The sequence below is a fragment of the Musca domestica genome, unplaced genomic scaffold, assembly GCF_030504385.1.
Source record: "Musca domestica strain aabys unplaced genomic scaffold, Musca_domestica.polishedcontigs.V.1.1 29, whole genome shotgun sequence".
Lineage (NCBI taxonomy): Eukaryota > Metazoa > Arthropoda > Insecta > Diptera > Muscidae > Musca > Musca domestica.
Window position 1 is genome coordinate 10,107,175 of NW_026712296.1, and position 23,069 is coordinate 10,130,243.

At 34.9% G+C, this 23,069-nt stretch overlaps 1 protein-coding gene across 1 annotated transcript in view; it reads left to right on the forward strand.

Annotated features, from left to right (window-relative positions):
• Positions 1 to 23,069, forward strand: part of LOC101892223 (uncharacterized) — a 186,914-nt gene that overhangs the window by 106,935 nt on the left and 56,910 nt on the right. The window contains exons 9-12 of the mRNA XM_059124509.1: positions 3,772 to 3,892; positions 4,252 to 4,414; positions 7,241 to 7,390; positions 13,574 to 13,695. Of these exons, the coding sequence (XP_058980492.1) occupies positions 3,772 to 3,892; positions 4,252 to 4,414; positions 7,241 to 7,390; positions 13,574 to 13,695 (556 nt within the window). The remainder of the gene's footprint in view (positions 1 to 3,771; positions 3,893 to 4,251; positions 4,415 to 7,240; positions 7,391 to 13,573; positions 13,696 to 23,069) is intronic.

A 23,069-nucleotide genomic window follows, 5' to 3' on the forward strand; every position in this document is an offset into this window, starting at 1 on the left:
ATTATGCCGACATATTGCAATAATATTAGTAATATATAATAATATTGCATAATGCAATTTTATGCAAATTGCGAAATTATGTGCGGAAAGGACCATCAGGAATGGGTCGCTATATCCCATCTTTACGCAAAATCTAATTTTTGTATTTTTTTATAGAGAGAAAACATTTTTTAAAATTTTAACTCATTATGGGGGACTTCCCTATATTAACGACATATCTATGATTTTGTAAAATAATTTGTTGAAGAAAGTCGTTGAATTTATTTACATGTAGTGAGATTACACTTATTAAAAATTTTGACCATCCTCTATACAATTAAGTACATCCTATATACGCCCCAAATTTCGCTTTCATTTTTTTATCGAATGAAAATTGTACTATACCCAGGACCTTTTTGTACTTTTCATGTATTTTTAAAACCTACTCCTGCATAACGATTTGATAGTCCTGTCGAAAGAAAAAGACCCTCCACCATGGATAGGAGGAAATAATAATTTTGTCATTCCATATTTGCCGGAACGCCAAAATTCTAAGTCTGTTTAACGAAGTCTGGCTGTGTTTGTGTGTTTGTTGACTTCAAGATTCAGGCCACATTATTTAACGTACATGGTGAGATAAAAAAACGACAAACGCCATAATTTTAATTTTTTGTTTAATTTTATTGAATGAAAGCAAAAAATGTCGGAAATAGCATCAAATTTTAGAATAAGTTTAGATTTGTTTGAATTGGTCACCTTTGGCCATGAAACCTTCACAGGTTGCCCGAATATTGCTTTGCGGTATTTTGGTCCATTCCCGGCGAAGCGCTTGCTTGAGGTATTTGGTATTTTTTAGTGCCAACCTTGGCACTAAACATTGGTATCTGGAGATTTTGGTGGCCATTGTTTGCTGGAAATTAAGCGAGGAACCTCATTTTGTAACCATTCTTGGGTGGGGCGTTCTGAGTGCGATGGTGCTGAGTTCTGTTGGAATGTCCAAGGTCTGCGGCCAACATGTTTGCGTGCCCAAGGCTCAATACAAACTCCAAAATATTTTCGCTATAATATTCGGTATTTATTCTGATGACATGGTCGATTAATTCGAGCGAAGAGCTACCATCGGCTGTTACGGCGGCCCACACCATCAAGCTTAAATTCCATTGCGAATATTTTTTTTTTCTGGAAAATTCTCACCAAAATGCTTTTGTACTCTTGTAAACAATATAATGAGCTGGCAGTGGAATAATTTAAAAAAGCAGCCGGACAAGTGGCTTACAAATGACAACAGTATGAAGTTGGTTACAGTTTTTCATCCCCCCCCTATATAGGTTTAAATTTTGGCTCATTGCATAGCATGTATAGTATTGAAAATAAGGTATGCTCAAAAGGCACAATTTTTACCGTTTGACAAAAAATTTTAATCTAAATTTCCTATATTGTCCTAAATTTTCAGACTTCAGTCTTCGAAATATTTCTTTAACGAAGTTTAACGAAGAGGAAAACCTTTGTATGTACAATGGGTCCACATCCGATTTTTCTGTCCAAAACTATTTCCATATTGGAACCCTAGAAACTGACAGTGACCTCAATGTCATATTTCAGAATTTCAGCTCTATCCCTTCACCCAATACCAAAATTTAGTAACATTTAGTACGCATATACAAAACAATCTACATCTTTCCATCCTAGACACCAACAGTTAACCAAAATTAGTAACACCAAGGTACTACTCAACCAGAGACATCCACATAAAATTTCAGGATTTCAGCTCTACCCAATACCAAATTGATTACCATTTAGTAATTATTGTACAATTATAGTACAAATTTCGAAAACCGCCTCCACATCTCAATCACATATACCAGCATAGACCTTAATATCAAAATTCGGGACTCCTGCTCTATCCCTTCGCCCAATACCATTTCCAACTCACCTCCAAATATCAGACACAGATAACAAAATTTATCTAAATAACAAATTTCAGTATTCCAGTTCTATCCTTTCACCCAAGACCAAATATAGTACCATTTGCCACTTTTCGTACAATTACTCAAGGCTAGTACCAAATTTCAAGTACTTCAAGTACTATCTGCTCGCCCAATACAAAATATTGTCAAAAATAGTACTATTTAGCACTTTTCGTGCACTTGTAGTACACATTTCCAAAACCACCTTTCAATCACAAACCCACCGCCAACTGGGACATCAATACAAAATTTCAAATTTACAGCTGCATCAGTTCCCCCTTAACCAAATTGTTCTAAATCTTGTACCATTTGGTACAGTTCGAAAATGGGGTTTCAGATTTAATTGATTTGCGCTCCTTCTGGTAACCTACCTACAAAGGGTTAACATTTTAAATATATAACTACTACACCATGATAAAATACTTCCCGATTTTTATCTAATTCTGCACATTATAAAATTTTTACCGGTACTGGGTCAGGCGTAAATGTAGGATGGATATATCCGCCCACTATTCTTGATTACTTCCCTGCAAACTGTGAAAATTCATATATACTATCAATTGACTGATTCTTTTCAACTAGGTTTTGTAATGAAAGGTAAATACAGCTTACTTACTTTTACGAATTTCAATTTAAATGGCAATAAACCCATTTTTATACCCTACACCACAAGGTGGTCAGGGTATTATGTCTTTGTGCATTTGTTTGTAACAGGCAAAAGGAAACGAGATAGACTCATAGTTCCTTTTGATGATCTGCATAGAATCACATTCTGAGTCGATTTATGCATGTCCGTCCGTCTGTCTGTCCGTCTGGCCATGTATTTTTGTAAACAAAGTACAGTTCGCATTTATTGTCCTATCCAGATGAATTTTTGCACAAACCATTTGTTTGGCCCAAGGACGAACCCTATTGAAATTGGAGATAATCGGTCAAAATTTAGATATAGCTCCCATATATATCTTCGTCCGATTTGGCTTTTATTGTGCACCAAACGTGTAATATCAGTCCGAATTGTATGGAATTTTGCACGTAAGATCAGATTGGACCTGAAAATAAGTATGCCAAATTTGATCGAAATCGGTTCAGATTTGGATATAGCTCCCATATATAACTTCGTCCGATTTACCTTTGATTGTGCACCAAACGTCTAATATTTCGCCAAATTGGATGAAATTTGGCACTTAAACCGAGTCTAGAAGCTAGTATGTCAAATTTGGTGAAGATCGGTTCAGATATAGCTATAGCTTCCATATATACTGTTTATCCGATTTGTCATATTTGTTACCCACAGCCGTAATATGCACTCCAACGAGTGCATACCCACGATATTCAGGGAAATATATCAAATACAGCTCAGAAATATCTTTGCCAAATTTTATCGAGATCGGTTTCGATTTGGATATAGATCCCATATATATTTTTATCCGATTTCAAATTAATTGTAAAATAAAACAAAATACAAGTCCGAATGTAAAAGATACAAATGCTTCGGCATATTTAGTTCGTTGAACTTTAAATTATAATTATAATCATAGCGTGTATGATTGAATTCTCCCATAAAAACTTTTAATTGTTATGCGCAGCTCTACTAAATTAGCAAAGTGGTGTAGGGTATCATAAAGTCGGCCCCGGTCGACTTTTAGACTTTCTTTACTGGTTTTTCTCTAAACACTGTGCCTATTTAATAATATTTTGAAGTCTAAACATAAAATATACAAAGCAGAAGTTCATTTTTATATTCATGTCTCAGAACAATTTCCTTTTCATCGATTGAAGGTTTCCCATTGTTGTAATCTTATTTACATATTTCTATAATTTGCAGTCCTGCTGTGTATCCTGTCAAAACCGGCAATGAATGAAATATTTTTGGTACTCGTGTCTTATGTAATCGTTGGTACTTTTGTGGCCATACAAATCGCCGTGGGCTACTCAACGCTGCCAAGGTAAGTCAAATGGAAAACATGACCAAAAACATGTGGTTTGAGGGGGTTTCCTTCCTTGCGGTGTGTAATTGTTTTAATCGAATAATGCAACCACTGGATAGGGTTTAACACAAAAAACGTGAAAAGAAATTCAATTTGTAGGATGGGAATTTTATTTGAGTTTTCCCCAAATGTTAAATGCCTGAAAGATTTTACCTTTTAAAACCAAATATCTAAACGGCGGATAAATTAACCAGGCAAATTTGTTAGAGAAAATCATTTATTTTCAAAAAAAGAGTAACTCTACATCAGAGAATAGGAAATAGATATGCCACAAATTCTTACTACCATTAATGCCTTATATCCTTCTTTAATTAAAGCAAATCATTTAATGGCTGTGCCTGCTGTGTCATCTTTGTCTACATGACGTACACCATGCTGCCACTGCGCCAGCGAGAGTCTCTGGTTGGCGGTATAATTTTATCAGCAACTCAGATTTATACCACTATCAGCCGTGCAGAGGATACATACCAGTGGCAAGAGGTAAGTAACTTGAAATATAAAACCTCATTAATAACGACAGGAATTAAGCGAAAGTAGTTGTTGCCATAAAAGGTTTAAAATCGTACACTTTAATTGTAACAAAACTTGGGCAGAGTATTGCCTTAAGTCGCTCATATAAAAACTGGTTTGTAGACATTATATAACTATCTACAAGTTCAGGGAGAACACATGCAAAGCACTCAGTTGTTTATTTTTAAGAATGAAAAAATTAAATAAATCTTCTGGCATCATAAAGGATATTGTACAAAAGTTTTGCAAATTTCGATGATACTCTGAGTGAAAGTATGGCAATATGTTTTCATGATTTAAACTATTTAACGACTTTACGTTGTTTTATTCTTTGAAAAACTTTTTATTGCTACAAGATGTAAAACCGTGCCCAGTATGTTTCCATACTGACCAGTAAAGAAAGTCTTAAAGTCGGGCGGAGCCGACTTTATGATACCCTACACCACTTTGCTTACTTAGTAGAGCTTCGCATAACAATTAAAAGTTTTTATGGGAGAATTCAGTCATACGCGCTATGATTATAATTATAATTTAAAGTTATGCCGAAGTATTTGTATCTTTTAAATTCGGACTTGTGTTGCCCATTTGGTGCACAAATAATTTAAAATCGGATAAAAATATATATGGGAGCTATATCCAAATCTGAACCGATCTCGATAAAATTTGGCAAAGATATTTCTGAGCTGTATTTGATATAATTCCCTGAATATCGTTGTTACGGAGTGCATATTACGGCTGTGGGTAACAAATATAACAAATCGGATGAACAATATGTATGGGAGCTATAGCTATATCTGAACCGATCTTCACCAAATTTGGCATACTACCTTCTAGACTCAATTCGGTCGTATGTGCCAAATTCCATCCCATTTGGGTAAATATTATACGTTTGGTGGACAATAAAAAGTAAATCGGACGAAGTTATGTATAGGAGCTATATCCAAACCTGAACCAGTCTCGATAAAATTTAGCAAAGGTATTTCTGAGCTGATTATAATTAAAATTTAAGTTTTGCACAAATCATTTGTTTTACCCAAGGATGAACTCTATTCAAATTGGAGATAATTGGTTAAAGTTTAGATATAGCTCCCATAATATCTTCGTCCGATTTGCATTTTTGTGCACCAAACGTGTAATATAAGCCCAAATAGTATGGAATTTTGCACATACGATCAAATTAGGAAAATAAGTATGCCAAATTTCATCGAAATCGGTTCAGATATAGCTATAGTGTTCATCCGATTTGTTATTTCTGTCCTCCGCAGCTGTAATATGCACTCTGTAACAACAATATTTCGGAGAATATACCAAATACAGCTCAGAAAATCCTTTGCTAAATTTTATCGAGATCGGGTCAGATTTGGATGGAGCTCCCATATATAACTTCGTCCCATTTGCCTTTGTATGCATCAAACGTTTAATATTAGACCAAATGGGATGGAATTCGGCACTTACGACCAAAGCACTTGCAACTAGAAGCTAGTATGCCAATTTTGGTGAAGATCGGTTCAGATATAGCTATAGCTCCAATATATATTGTTCATCCGATTTGTTATATTTGTTCGCCACAACCGTAATATGCTCTCCGTAAGGACGATATTCAGGGAAATATATCAAATACAGCTCAGAAATATATTTGGATTATAGCTCCCATACATATATCTTTATCCGATTTCCAGTCAATTGTGCACCAAATGGACAATACAAATCCCAAATAAAATTATACAAATTCCTCAGCATATTTTGTCCTTTGAACTTTTAATTATAATTATAATCATAGCTTCTATGATTTATTTATTCCATGAAAACTTTTAATTCTCATGTGAAGTTTTACTAAATATGCAAGGTGGTGTAGGGTATCAGAATACCCCATGCCCGACTTAAAGACTTTCTTTACTGGTTGATTATCCGGTTATTTATTTGTGTGCGAGCTATTAAAAAAAAACTTTTATTTTGAAAACGCAAACCTAAATTTAATGTTTTTATAGAAAAATTTTTGGGAATGGAATATTCTTCTATTTACCACATTTTCCTTTTAATATTTCTGTTTTTATGGCGGACAAGTTGAGAAACCCATCTTTTTCACAGCTTTCACATAAAAGAGAATAAAACTACCTTACTGTCTGAGCAAGAAGTTGCTAGACAATTCTTGCAGTAAAAGTAAACAGACACACCTAAAGTATTTATTGGTTAAGAAAAAAGTCGTTGTTTTCTGTATTTGTTCACATATTCGACTGCCTAAATTCTTGACTTCGGGCAGGCCACTACCTTGTCGGCCAAGGTAACAAATATGTTGTAAAAAAAACACTGTGGATGCATGTTTTTGTAAAATCTTCCAAAGTGAGCATAGCCTTTGTTTTTCCAACAAAAACCTCATTGATAATCAAACCCTCCTGCATATGCTTGATTAAAAAAGGGCTCTCATTTGCTACATCCAAACTGCCATGGTCTCCAACCACTTGTAATTGTATGCCGATCCTGTGCCTGTTAGCTTTTTTGTGCATAGAATAAACATAAAAACAAATATGTATTTGTGTCGATGGGGTTTTATTCTTCGATTTGATTAAGCTTATACAATAGTTCAACAACGTGTAGACAATGCCAAATGAACCAAATAATAAAAATAAAAATTTATTGTCCATTTACTTTTTATTTAATTTTATTGTTCTTGTGAGCCAGATACCCCTAACTAACTTGTTTGTTTTTTGCTGTTTTTGTTTTTGTTTACTTCTGCCATCTTCCGGTCGACATCATGTTTTGCTGGTCTTCATTTGTTGCTGTTGTTGCTGCTGGCAGTTATTCAGTACTTTAATGGCTTTATTTTTATCAAATCTGACCGGCATTTATACCCACTGGCCGAAGGAGAAGGCGCAACGGAAGGCATTCATCGAGACGCGTCAGTGTATCGAGGCTCGTCTGCGAACACAACGAGAGAATCAACAGCAGGTATGTATCAAAAAAGGAAAATATCTGTCCATCTATGAATGTATGTGTGTATGTATACGCCTGCACTACAACACCCACACATTTTCACACAAAATTGCCAAACAAAAACAAAGTTGTTGTTGGAGGGGGCGAATGAATAAGCCACTGTATTGTTATTCTCTGACACAAAGGACATTGTTGAAGAGTTTACACCAGTGGATAATTGAATTTGTCCGTTAACCGAAAAGCGTTGTGTTATCACTTTGGTTTCATTTTCATATTTCCATGTGGGTTTTTCAACATCAATGAGAGCCACTTAACAATTATTTTTATTAAATTGATCAAGGCTTTAGAGAAGTATGTCGTTAAGACAAGGGGAATTGTGTAAATAAATGGAGTTACATTTGATCAATTTGAAGATTTTATTCGAATACATTCCATCGCAACTGGGGTAGTTTAATGAAATATTGTGTAATTTTTTTTCATATTGGTGAAATCTCTCAAATAAAGGGCTTGGTTCAATACTTATATATAACCTCAATCTTATAGCTTGTGTTTAGAAAAATATTTTACCCATTTGTCGAATAAGAACATATATTTTTGTTTTAGAGAAAGTATTTTTCATGTCAGCAATATGCGGAATCTTTTACTTTCCCTGTATTTCCTTTGTGTTTTTTATAAAAAATAAGCTAAAATGTATCAGTCGATTTTGCTGAATGATGTATACCCTCAGGCAATGTTCGATTAATTAAATATATTTCGACTTCTATTATGATTATTCAAACCATTGACCCTATATGGAATAGGTTCCGAAATAATGGACCAGAATTGTTCATTTCATATCGGACCTAAGAAAATATGATATAAATATTGCAACGTGCCAGGTTTAGACAATATCAAGTACTTCCTTTCTCGCGTGATTGAGTAGATATAGTAGATCGAAGTATTCCATTTTCACACTTCATTTATTACAGATACAGATACAAATAGTAGTATTGGCAAAATTACAAGAAAATCGAACATTTATATCCAATTTTATGCGAAATCACAAATAAATTATTCATATTAGGTTGAGAAAAATATTTAGATATAAAATTTGAAGATTATGACCCCCCGTGGGTGAGGTAGGAGGCGTTGGCAGAAATATATCATTTTCGCAACAGATCTTGCGTTAGCAAAAATGTTTTGATGAGTGAAATTTGAAAACAGCTGGATGCTTATTTCGTGTTCTGTTTCTCAAAATTTTGAATATATCCTATCTTTACATCAGATCTTGTGTTAGTAGAAATAATGGGATGTATGAAATTTGAAGAGAAACCGGATATCCAAAATTTTCAACCTTCGCGGGGGTGGTACCAGAAGGAATGGTCTGATCTCTACCTTCTTTAAAACAGATCTTGTGTTTATAGAAATATTGATATGTTCCGAGTATGAATGGAATCGGATGTTAATTTCGCATTTTCTCAGCTTCGTTGCATTTCAAAATTTTGACCCTTTTGTGCGGGAGGTACCAGAAGGAGTGCATCGATATACTCTATCCTCCCACAAGAACTTAGGCTAATAAAAATATTGTGATGTGTGTAATTTGAAGACAATCGTACTCTTCCGGTTACATTTTATTGGAGTTATGATTATTAAAAATGTTAACCCTTACTTGATGGAGTGGAATATTAGGATTTGCAAAGATGGAGCAAAATCGGATCATCCTTTCTCCTTCAGCGCAGTAGAATATTTTCTTCGAAATCATCGACCTTTTGTGGGGGAGGTACCACAAAGAGTGGACCAATATTGCCTATCTTTGAATTCGATCTAAGTTTGATAATATTACGATGTACCAAGTTTGCACCAAATCGGATACTTCCTTCGAGAATTGTCGTGCGTTCCAGTCAACCAGATAGACGGTACCGCTAGATCAACTCCAAATGCCCTGAAACGGATTTGATCAAAAAACCGACCTAACTTCTAATACCTTCCACCATTTTGAAGGAACTTACAAAAAATTCCGTCGAAAATACCGCTCAGAGAAAACGCGTTGTATAGGGCTATACAAAGACTTGGTTCTACATTAGTAATTGTATGGAGGTATACGATATAGTCGACCCATATAAATATTTGTCTTCCAGGGGGTAAAATACTCAGAAAGGCAAAGTACTCAGAAATAACTTCTTGTGGTCATTTGCAAAATGTGGCTAATATCAACAAAATACCGAATATCGGTGGATAACGTTATATAGGGGGGCTATACGATATCTTGGACCTATATAGACAATTCTCCTCAGATGGAACTCCTTGTGTAAAATTCCGACAATTCCATTGAAAAGGTGACAAAATTCATCAAAATACCGAATATCGGGGGGTACCGTTGCTTGGGGGCTATACAATATAGTGGACCAATACAGGGGATCATGTACTCAGAAGTAACTCCCTGGGTGGACTTTCTGACAATTACCCTAAAAATGTGGCTAAAATCATTAAATACCGAATATCGGGAGGTAGCCTTATATGGAGATATACGATATCGTAGACCTATATAGATATTATCTACTAGGGGGTAAAGTAGTCAGATGGAACTCCTTGTGTAAAATTTCCGACAATTCCATTGAAAATTTGACTAAAATTTTCAAAATAGAAAATAGGGAAGGGGGGTACCGTTGTATGGGGCCTAAACGATATAGACAATATTCTTTCAATGGGTACAGCAGGATATCGATGTCCGATTTTGATAAATTTTAGCTTCCTAATATATATGGTGTGAAATGAAATATATCAGTTTAATCTTTTTTGTATCTCTTATAAAACGAATCTAATATGGCCAATGGTAATATTTATATTTAACTTAGCTTAGGAGCGATAATGGAAATTATTGCAATTTTTTGCCCTAACACGAAGTTTGTATTTTTATTTTATTTTACCTGACGACTTTTCAAATATATGGGTTCTTAAAAACAATATTTTGCCCTAACACGAAGTTTGTATTTTTGATAATTTATTTTTCCTGACGACTTTTCAAATATATGGGTTCTTAAAAACAAACACTTTTGTTGTTATTATTTTTTCCACGAGTACCGAATACCTATTGTACTTTTCTTTATTGAGCATTAACTTTGTGCCATCGTCGTCAAGCCCTTCTTTCATCGTTTTTCCAATTGTTAACGCTATGTATGAATTTCTGCATAAATAAACACGAAGTCATAGTTAATTTTTAAGGACCCCCATTCCGTGTGCATTAAAATATAAACAAAACACTTACATGCGTTGATTTGGCAATCATCGGAAAACCTGTTAAGCTCCTTTTCAATTCGAACAAAAAATGTTCCATAAATATTATTTTATGGTTGTTCGTTTAAGCGATTTATGTGCTACGCATTTTGGGAATTTTAAAAATGTTTGCATTGGAACAATTCATCGCATAGGTACGTAGGTAGGTGGTGCAGGAGTATGTGTGTGCGTGGCAATGTCTGTGTATTGTTTGTCGATTTATCACATGTATCTGCCATTATACGACATCGGTTTTGGGGTTAAATTGAAAATAAATAGAAATTGAAGAGACCCTCGTCAATGTTAACAAGTTTAAAGGGCGTGCATGCGAAGGGTGGGGGACATGTGTTGCTCATACGTGTCCTGTGCCCCCTATGTGAAGAATCAAAATAGCAAAGGGACGAATCGGAAATCGCTTCGTATACACAATAAAACTAGTTATCATATTGGCAGATTTTGTTTCACAAATGTGCCTGGGAATGGGCCAACGCTTGTTGATATCGTTGCTAAATTAAATAAAACACTTTAAATCTGAAATGGAATCCTATAAAGTGTTTTCACAAGTGCGTCTGATACTCCTCCTACATCTTAATGTGAATTTTGTTAAAAATAATTTCTCACATAATGGGAATCCAAATACATATGTCATGTCTGTGCGTATTTTGCATTGATTGCGCTGTATGAAGAAGTAAATAAATTGATTTGAAATTTTTGGCTTTCGTAATAAAGGAAAGTTGTATTGAATTGTGTTAGGTTTGTGACCATTGTAACGATTTTTTTTAATTTGAAAAAATATGGAAGAGATATTCAAGAAAAATGTGTTTTTGTAAAAATCTATGGGAATTACAATGTCGGTAAAGCTTTATCGACATCTCCTACAATGTTCGAAAAAACGATAATTTCGAATGTATGACGAAATCGCAATTTTTGAATTTTGCAAAAAAGTTCAAATCAGAAGAACTAAATTTTTGCGGTTTAAATTTTGTCGATATCTCCAAGATATTTTCGAAAATATGTCAGAATAGCAATATTCTACCTTCGTAAAGTTAAAAAAAGGATAAGTCATACTGAGTCGTACTCGATTTTCTTTTTTTATTAACTCCATCCGTATTCGAAGCATCACAACTTCGAAAAACCAGTGGGAAAGTAACTGGAGGTATGAGTTAAAGAGGCGATATACCAAGTTCGGATCAAATCGGATACTCCTTTTGAGAGTTATCGTGCGCACCAGCCAGTCGGACGGACGGAAATCGCTAGATGGATACCAAATGTCCTGAAACGGATTTGGCCCAAAGAGAACTTGGATCTAAAACCGTGATTTAGATGAGGCACGTTTTTTACGTATAACATGATAAATACCCTTCCTAGCCATATGACTGAGTGTATAAAAAGCAAATAGAGTATTCGGTTTTTATACCCTTAGCCATATTGGTAGAGATACGGCCAAAACGTGCCTCATCGTAATAACTGTTTTAGACCCAATGTTTCTTTGGGCCAAAACCGTTCAGGAAATTTAGAGTCAATCTAGTGATGTTCGTCCGTTCACCTGCCAGCTGGCTGGTGCCCGCTATTGCTCTGGAAGGGAGTATCCGATTTGATCCAAACTTGGTACATCGTAACGTTATTGTCAAACATAGATCGAGTTCGGAAATGGGCAATATTGGTCCACTACTTTTGATACCTTCGCCACAAGAAGTCGAATTTTTCAAAAAATATTTTACTGCACAGAAAGAGAAAGGATACTCCGATTTCACTAGAATCAATTCAATATCGGTTCACTTCATCAAGTACCTCACCCACAAAGGGTCAACATTTTGAATAATTCTCTTATAACATATGATGTAAGATTCGGATTGTCTTCAAATTGCACACATCACAATATTTTTGTTAAGGCATGGTCTGGTGTGAAGATGGGATATATCGGTCCACTACTTCTGGTACCTCCCCCACATAGGGTCAAAATTTTGAATATCCATTAAGCTTATAAAACGCTAAATTTACATCCAATTTCATTCAGACTTGGTACATCTCAATATTTCCATCAACACAAGATCTGTTATAAAAATGGTAGAGATCACACCATATCATTTGGTAACTCCCACATATGGGGTTCAAGATTTTGAAAAAGAAAACGCTCAACGGAAGCGAAATAAGCATCCAACTCTTTTAAAATTTCTCACATATAAACATTTTTGCTAACGCATGATGTGTTCTGAAGATTATATACATCTGCGAACCTCTTCTGGTAACTCGTCCACAAAGCGTCACAATTTTCAATATTTTTATCAACTTGCTATATGCAAATATTTCTCACAACCAGGAACCTGAAATGAATATGAAATTTATGATTTTGTATAAAATTGTATATAAATGTTCGATTTTCTTGTATTTTGCCGATACCAATATCTTTATCTGTATTAGATGTAGTATGAAAACGGAATACTTCGGTCGACTGCATCTGGTACCTCACCTAAAATGTTAAAATTTCTAAAAATTATCACATATCTCATATAAAGTGAAGAAAGAAACCAATATAGTCCAAAGCTGGCACGTCGCAATATTTATATCATATTTATTTAGGTCCGATACGAAATAGACAATATTGACCCATTCCTTCAGTACCTACTCCATAGAGGGTCAACAATTTAAATAATCATAACAGAAGTCAAAATATATTTAAATAATCAATCATTGGCTGAGGGTGTATTATCTGACTTGTTGATTTACAGTTGGATATTTTACAGGCAAAATGTTCCATAATTGAAAATTACGAAAAAAAAAATTGAAAATGTCTCACTCTAGTTATATCCCTGACATATTTAAAAACTATTATTTCTTATTTCCATTTTGTTTTTTACTTCCATCCGCTCCTCTTCTTTGTTGCTGGCGCGGCATGTACTTTCAACACTTGTATGCTGTATTCGAAATTTCCGGCTGCCACAAAAGGAACGTCTTTTACTGTCGGTGTTGCCAAGACATGTGGCCATGGAAATGAAAGATGATATCGCAGGACAACCGCGTGACACGCAATTTCACAAGATCTATATACAACGACACGAAAATGTCAGGTGAGTTAAATCCCATAATAAAACATTTAGTAATTTTCCTCCCACCCATTCACAATTTTAAATAAATTTTTAACGACATATGTGAATGTATGTGTGTGTGTGAGTATCTTTTTGAAGATGAAATCTTTTGATAAATTTACAAAAAAACACACTTAAATAACAACAAATTGAAACATATGAGTTAACGGCAATTATGGTGACTTTAGCTTTCATCCTCTCAACTTGCCCCTCGTATAAGTGAACGTGATGTGTTGGAAGATGTTTTCAAAGCGTAACAATAAGTCAAGTGAGTAATTTGAGAATATACAACAACAACAACAACAACAAAGCAATGTGAATTGTTGTTTATCTGTCTTTTCAAAAGAACAAATACATATGTCACATAATTCTAAGCGCGTGTCTACCCAGCATACCGAATTATTAGAATTTGGTATGAAATTTGTCAACAACATACGATTTTCAAACGTTTCGTTTTGTATTCGAAGCGAGATGCAGGTACAAATGTTGGAGAAAAAACTGATGTAGTAATCAATATAGTGCATCGCCTATTGAAAGCGTAAATATAAATGTGAGCTCGGCCTGGCTGAACTTTAAACAAGGAAAAACCCAGGTAAGGTCGGCTGCGCCGAACTTTTATACCCTGCACCATTTGGAAGAAACTTAAAAAATGTGAAAAAAAATCCGTCGGAAAATACCGCTCAAATGAAAGCCTTTATATGGAGGCTCTGCTGCATAAGACATTTTTTGTCATAGGCCGTAATAACAATTCCGAACTTCAAAAACGAAATTTAAAACAATACCTGTGGATAATGTCGCTATTATCATTAAAATACCAAGTAAAGGGAGGTACCGTTGTATGGTGGCTATACAAAGACGTGGACAGGTATAGATAATTTTCCCTCATAGGTTGAAGTACCCATTACGAATTTCAAATACGAAATTTGAAACAATTTCGGTGAATAATGTCACTCAATTCATGGGAATACCGAATATCTGAGGATACCGTTATATGGGTGCTATACGGGTAAAGTAAGCAGAAGGAGCTCCTTGTGTGGATTTTCAGCTATTGAAACATTTGGCTACAATTATCAAAATACCGAATATCGGGAGGAACCGTTATATAATGGATGTACGATATCGTGGACCTATATAGACAATACTCTTCCAGGCGGAAATGTACTAAAAAGAAACTCCTTTGGTGGTTTTATAGACAATTCCATGGAAAAATGTGGGGGGGTCCGTTATATGGGGGATATACGACATCGTGGACCTATATATATAATTCTCTTTCAGGGGGTAAAGTAGTAGCGAATAACTCCTTGTGTACAATTGCAGACAATTCCATTGAAAAATGTTGCTAAAATCATCAAAATACCGAATATCGGGGGTACCGTTATATGGGGGCTATATGACATCGTAGACCAATATAGACAATTTTCTTTCCGGTGGTAAAGCACTCAGAAAGAACTTCTTGTGTAGACTTTCATCTAAAATCATCAAAATATTGAATATTGGGAGGTACAGTTATATTGGGGCTATACGATATAGTGGACCTATATAAACAATTCTCTACCAGGGGAGAAAATGCTCAGATAGAACTACTTGTGTGGATTTTCAGACAATTCCGTTGGAAAGTGTTGTTACAATAATCAAAATACCGAATATCGGGGGGTACCATTGTATGGGGACTTTAAGATATCGTGGACCGATATGGTCCATCTTCGAACTTGACCTGCCTGCAGACAAAAGACAGAACGGTGCAAAATGTTAGCTTCTGTATTCGTTTTGACCCTAGCGTTATTACAACACACGGACAGACGGATGGGCAGTTCTAAATCGTTTATTATTTCGATGAATTACAAATGGAATGAAGACCTTAACATACCCTCTACTATGTATGTTGGAGGTTATAAAGAAGTTTTACCAAAAATTGTTTGAGATGTTACTACTTATAAAATAAAAATATCTAAAATCGGATGACGCTGCTAGAAAGATCGACGCTAAATATAGATCGTTATATATAAATATGAATCCGAATTACCAATTACAACAAGATTCGTAGGAAAATTTGTCGTGCCTTGCAACCTTCCCCTGAAAGGGAGCTAGACCTGAACCGTTTTGAATAACACAGTTCAACACAAACAGATAATTACATGAAAAGTCCAGCAGATTATGAAAGTAGAGTGAAACATAGAAGACACGTGTATCGCCGTTTTGAAAGTTTACAAAGTAACCGAAATAGAGGCGGCAAGTTCCTTTCTCTTTCACATTTTTTGATTTTTTCAGAATCGGATTCCTTGGAATCTGTTGATTTTAAAACTTGAGAATTGTATCTAACCCTAAAATCTTGAAATTTTGCACGAGGGTCAGTCTTAGTTGGTAAGCATGTGATAAGACTGAGTTTATGGAACTTAGAAATAAAAGAACTAAAATGTACTAAAAATTGAATAGTTTGTTTTAGATATACGGAATGAGCTAGAAGTCTGAATGAGACTCTCCGATGCAATACAGGATAGATGTACAAAAGGATTTTCGGAAATTCTATATAAAATTTCATTGTCTCTCTGAGCATGAAAAATTTGAATATTCAATATGTACCAGGAAAAAATATTTTTATTAATAAATTTTTATTAAAAAAAAACTTGTTTATTTCCGTAAAATTTAGCAGTCCAAATTCGTTGCAAATTTTCTTTTCGGGGTATAGTTTTCAAAAGGACGTCTCTAGTTTAAGATACGTTTTGCAACTCTTAAGAAAGAGCTTTGTAATATACAGTATAGTACAGTGAAATATATAGTATCTCAACTTCTTCAGAAGTTAAAACAGACGGGACGTTATGGTTGAATTAAATACACTGTATTTTTAAATATTTTTAAAAAAAAATTGAGGGAAATATCCCATTGAATATAGAGCTTCTAACAGCCATTTTATTTGCTGGACATATGCATATATACATGTTTTAAGTTTACATACCAAAGTTTCATAAATTTAATGTCTTTTCAAACAAAATGAAGATATATGCAAATGACAACTGTAATGATGATGTTTGTAGGGATGAGAGAATAAAAAAATCGAGAACTGTCTTTGTTTGCCACCAGACACATAAACATCAACACGTAAGTTATTAAGATTTCATGAAGATTGAAAGCTTTAGTCCTCCTCTCCATTAGCAACAAAAATTGCTGCAGAAAAAATGACACATCCTCTTATTAAATCACTTGTATTTTATTTATAACAATTCCAAGAGCTTTTACAATAACAGAACATGGCGTGTGTGGTAGTAGACTGGGCGAAGGTGTCTTGGGACTATCGTTCTATAAAAAAAAATCGTCTTTAGAAATAAAAAAATATAACAATTTAAACAAATAATAAATTCCACTTATATAATAACTTTACTGTTTGATTGCCATGATTATAGCTTGAGATAAAATAGCTTTTTATATCAGCATTACATTAGGGCGATATAAATCCTTATGTTAGAGTCATATATGTAAGGTGTTAATCCGGGTCCATCCGTCTGTGTGTCTGGATGGCTAGTGCGAACGATAATGCTCTGATTTGGTCCAAACTTGGCACAAAGTAATATTATTATCAAACTTAAATCGAGTTCGGAAACGGACAATATCGGTCTACTTTTTCTGGTACCGCCCCTGCAAAAGGTCAAAAATTGAAAAAAAATTTTATTTGCCTAATAGAAACAGAAAGGATCATCCAATTTCGAACTTTACAAAAGCCAATATTCTTATCACTGCTATGTCAGGTGCGAAAATGGACTTTGTCAGCCCACTCCATCAAGTACCTCCTCCTCAAAGTTTCAAAATTTGGAATTATTATAACTCTTATAAAAATAAGGGACAGATTTGTGTTCGAATTTCAAGATCTGGTATGAAGATATAAGGATAATTATAATAATATAATTCATTCTGTTACCTCTCGCACATCTGTTGAAAATTTTAAACTTTCGAATATACATTTGTGGTGTTTTTTATACCCTCCACCATTCTATGGAGGGTATATTAACTTTGTCATTCCGTTTGTAACTCCTCCAAATACTCATGTCAGACCCAACAAAGCGTAAAATTCTAAGTCGATTTAGCGATGTCCGTCTGTCTGTCTGTTGTAATCACGCACGAATCGAACGAATTGAGATATAAGGTTAAAATTTCGCACACATGCTTATTTTGCCAGTAGTCAGGTTGAGTCATCTAGGTTCAGGTTTTCATATAGCCCCCGTAAACGCTACCTCCCGATATTCGGTATTTTGATGATTTTAGCGACATTATTCACCGGAATTCATTTAAATTTTGTATTTAAAGTTCGAAATGAATACTACAGCCTAAGACAGAAAATTGTCTGTGCAGGTCCACGTCTTCGTATAGCCCCCATATAACGGTACCTCCCGATATTCGGTATTTGAATGATTTTAGCGACATTATTCACCGGAATTCTTTTAAATTTTGTATTTGAAGTTCGAAATGGATACTAGAGCCTAAGACAGAAAATTGTCTGTGCAGGTCCACGTCTTCGTATAGTCCCCATATAACGGCACCTCCCGATATTCGGTATTTTGATGATTTTAGCGACATTATTCACCGGAATTCTTTCAAATTTGGCGTTTAAAGTTCGTAATAGATACTACAGCCTAAGACAGAAAATTGTCTGTGCAGGTCCACGTCTTCGTATAGCCCCCTACATCGGTACCTCACAATATTCGGTATTTTGACGATTTTATAGCGAAATTGTTTGAGATGTCGTATTTGAAGTTCGCAATAGCAAGTACAAATGACATTGTGCAACACCCAATCTAGGGGGTTAGGCAATTCAAAGTGATTCATAGCCCGAGGGTTTTGGGTTCCCAGGCTAAAATTTTTTAGGACCCATATTATTTTTATCAAAACTTCGCAAAATTTGCGTTAGAGTTTTAAATTTGATACAGTCATAGGGGTTACATGTCGAATCATTTGTGCAAAAAATTTGTCATGTCGGTATACGATTTGAAAGTCTTAAAGTCGGGCGGTGCCGACTTTATGATACCCTACACCACTTTATATGTTTAGTAGAGCTTCACATAACAAGTAAAAGTTCTCATGGAGAATTTGCGATAATTAAGTCATACCAACCATGATTATAGTTATAATTTAAAGTCCAAATATATGAGAGGAATATCCTCCTCAGAATCGATTTCAACTGAATTTTCCGAGTCATTTGTGCCTTTTCAATTCGGGCTTGTATTACCAATTTGGTGCACAACTAAATTAAAATTGGATAGAGATCTATATGGGAGCTATATCCAAATCTGAACCGATCTCGATAAAATTTGGCAAAGGTATTTCTGAGCTGTATTTGTTATATTTCCCTGAATATAGTTACTACGGAGTGCATACTGCGGCTGTGCAGGACAAATTCAACAAACCGGATGCCCAATATATATGAGAGCAATAGCTATATCTGAACCGATTTCCAGCAAATTTGACATACTTGTTTCTAGACTCAATTTGGTCGTAAGTGCCAAATTTCATTCTATTGGGGCTAATATTACACGTTTGGTGCACAAAAAAGCAAATCGGACGAAAATATATGTGGAACCGATCTCGATTAAATTTAGCAAAGGTATTTCTGAGTTGAAAAGTGTGCATATTACGACTGCGCATTACGGCTGAGTGCATATTACGGCTGTGGAGGATAAAAATAAAAAATCGGATAAACAATATATATGAGAGCTATAGCTATATCTGAACCAATATCGATAAAATTTGGCATACTTATTTTCAGTCCTAATCTGGTCGTTCAGTCCTAATCTATTTGGGCTGATATTACGCGTTTGGTGTACAATAAAAGGCAAATCGGACGAATATATATATTGGAGCTATACCTAAATTTTGAGCGATTATCCTCAATTTCAATAGGGTTCGTCCTTGGGTTAAACAAATTATTTGTACAAAATTTCTAGATCGGGTAATAAATGCGACGTGTACTTTATTAACAAAAATATATGGAAAGTCGGACGGACAGAATGCAGATCATCAAAAATAACTATTTGTCTATCTCGTTTCCTTTTGTCTGTTACAAACAAATGCACAAAGGCATATTACCCTATAGGGACGGACAGGCGGACGGACTGACATGCATAAATCTATTCAAAAAGCAATTCTATGAAGATCCCAATATATATCTTCAACAGATTTCGGGTTAATTGTGCACCGAATGGACAATATACGAATGAATTACCTGAATTTTGGCACATCCGACCGAATTCAAACTATTTTTTTGTGTGTTTCAATTGATTTGGTCTTTAAGCCCCTCACATTCGTAATATGCATTCGACAGCAAAGATATTTGGTACCAGATATCTTATAGAGCTCGTAAAAACCTTGCCAAATTTTATGGAGATCGGCTCAGATTTGGATATAGCTCCTATATATATCCTTAATCCGATTTCAGGTTTATTGTGCAATTAACGGCTAATATCAGCCCAAATGGAGTGAATTTCGGGACGTACGTTTTCACGTTTTGGAACTCGGCTCCGGTACATATTTTGTTAATATAATCCTTCTCGAAGTGATTAGTTTTCAAACTTGGTATGTCTTAATAATTTTATACCCTCCACCATAGTATGGAGGGTATATTAAGTTTGTAATTAACCCTACAAAGTAATGTATTCTTGATTAGCATGAAATTCTATGCTGATTGTGCGATGTCCGTCCATCTATCTGTCCGCCTATTAATCTGTGTAAATCACACTAGCTTCCGACCGAAATTAAGTAGATTGATAAAATTTTACTCAGGTGTGTGTTAGGTCTTCAGGACTTTTCGTATTGAAAATGGGATATATGGGCCCAGGTTTTGGTATAGCCCCCATATAACTGTACCGAGAGATTTAACAGTCCTTTGGGTATTTTAGTCACAATTTTAATACGAATTTGCTGTAATTTGGCAGCAAGCATCCCTGCGTAGAACGGTCAACAAAGGAATACATTTTGGTATAAACCAGTTATAACTGTACCTGCAGATGTTCGGTATTGAGCTGGTTTGTGTTAAACAGTTGAAGTGGAATACTTCCGTCCGCTATATGCGGCAACTCACATATATTTCAACATTTTACAAAGATTATGACATATCTCGTAATTAAAGCTTCTCAAAGCCGTAATATTTACTTCTTCACAATATTGCTTAGGACCAGAGATAACATGCAGCTAAGAAAATACCCTAGGAATTGCAGACTTTCATTTTACCAAACAAATTGGTTAATTGAAATGAACACTGGTCTTTCCATACCTAGATTGAATTTCATTGCAAATTGATACATCAATGACGCAATGCCGTTCTCGTCAAGGTAATGACAAATGAATTAGCCCTGCAACAAAGTCATCAAAGGCTGGTTAAGAAAGGAACAAATAAATGTATAACTTTATCGATTTCAGGTTTATGCCATACAAAATCCTTTTCTTTTTAATTTAAAAGGTACATTTACAATCCCTTTGAGATAAGTATGCCACGTGATTACTCCCATATGGGTAAAATTTTCCTGAAAATTTATAAAAAAAATCCCTGGCAGTAGCATTAAGTTTCATTTTCAGGACATGTCATTTATTCCACACGGCCATAAAGTATTTCATCATACATAAATGTGTTTCATTGGAAGTATATATGACGCATGTGTGTACGCGCTATCATTTATGTCCACATGTTTTGCGTGTCTCGTACATGTGAATATTTTCGAAGCTGTTGAGCAGAGCAGAGCATAAATTACTTTTGTCTCAACGAAAACTTTACAGACTCAAGATTTTTTAAGCAGCGAAATAGGGATCTTTTTATGGCCGAACTTTGTGTACGCGAGAGAGATGAAATTTGTGTTTGATGATTTACCCTGAGGTTTCGTTTTGTTTTTATTTTTATTTTCCTTTTTTGGAAATGCGTAATTTTATGGAGTGTAAAGTTTATCCTTTATTACTTCTTGCCTTAATGGAGGGTTGAATTTTGACAACTTGTTGGCTGCAACTTTTTTTTTGTATTTTTTGTGGGTAGTATAATAATAATTTAGATAAAGCTCTTTTTATTACGAAGATGTTCTCAAATTGACATTTCGTATCAGGCTGGGTGAAGTAATGTGTAAGTGAACATAAAAACTGTATCGTAAATATACAATTTATATTTATGTATGTTTTACAGATGCCGGCCTAAGTAATGCCAAAGCAGCTGTTGTGGGTTATGTGCTCGTCATTTGGCAGAATTTAAAATTTAAATTAGAAAGCACACTTATCATCATCTCCATATATTTTTTCTTCAACTTTTCTTGTATACCTTTCACCAAGAGCCATTGTAGACCCAAAAAGTATATACTTGATCTGCATAACATTTTATGTCGATTTAGCCTATCCCTCTTCAGAACTAAATTAGTTGATAAAATTTTACTCAGATGTATATATGAGCTTCATGGATATTCAAAATTTTGACCTTTGTGGGGGAGGTACTTAATGGAGTGAACCGATATTGTTCATTTTCTCATGATGAAAATATTACTCTTTGCAAAGTTAGAACAAAATGAGATTATCCGTTCTCTTCGTATACGGTAAATTATTTTCTATGAACATTTTGAACTTTTGTGGGGGAGGTACCAGGGTAGGAGTGAACCGATGTTGCCCATCTCCGAACTCGATCTAAGTTTGACAAAAATATTACTCACTTTGTACGCATTGTGCGCACCAGCCAGTCAGACTGATGGGCGGGCGGTCGGACGAACATCGCTAAATCGACTTCAAATGTCCTGAAACGGATTTGGTCCAATGAGACCTATGGTCTAATACCGTTATTTCGACTAGGCACGTTTTGGCCGTATTAAATGAAGATTACACTCTCTAGCCATATGTCTGACGGTATAAAAAACGTGCCTCAGCGAAATAATGGTTTTAGACCCTAGATCTCTTTGGACCAAATCCGCTTTAGGACGTTTGGAGTCGATTTATCCGATTTTTCTCAAAGGGTGTATCCCATTTAGTCCAAACTTGATTCATCGTAGTAAAATTGTCAAACTTAGATCGGGTTCAGAGGTGGACAAAATCGGTTCACTCTCCCTGGTACCTCCTCCAGAAAAGGCGAAAATTTTGATTAATAATTATTCGCAAAAAATTAAACATAAATGCGTTTATATTTATATTTCTATCAGTATTAGATGAAATGGAATATTTGGTTCTACTATATATGGTACCTGATGCACTTTTCAGAATATCGCAAAAATTAATCACACATCTCATCTAAAGCGAAGAAAGCTCTCGATATAATCATATTTGTGTACGTTGTAATATTTATATTAGACTTAGGTCAGATAAGAAATAGAAAACATTGGGCATTGCTTTCGAACCTCCCTCAGAAAGTGACA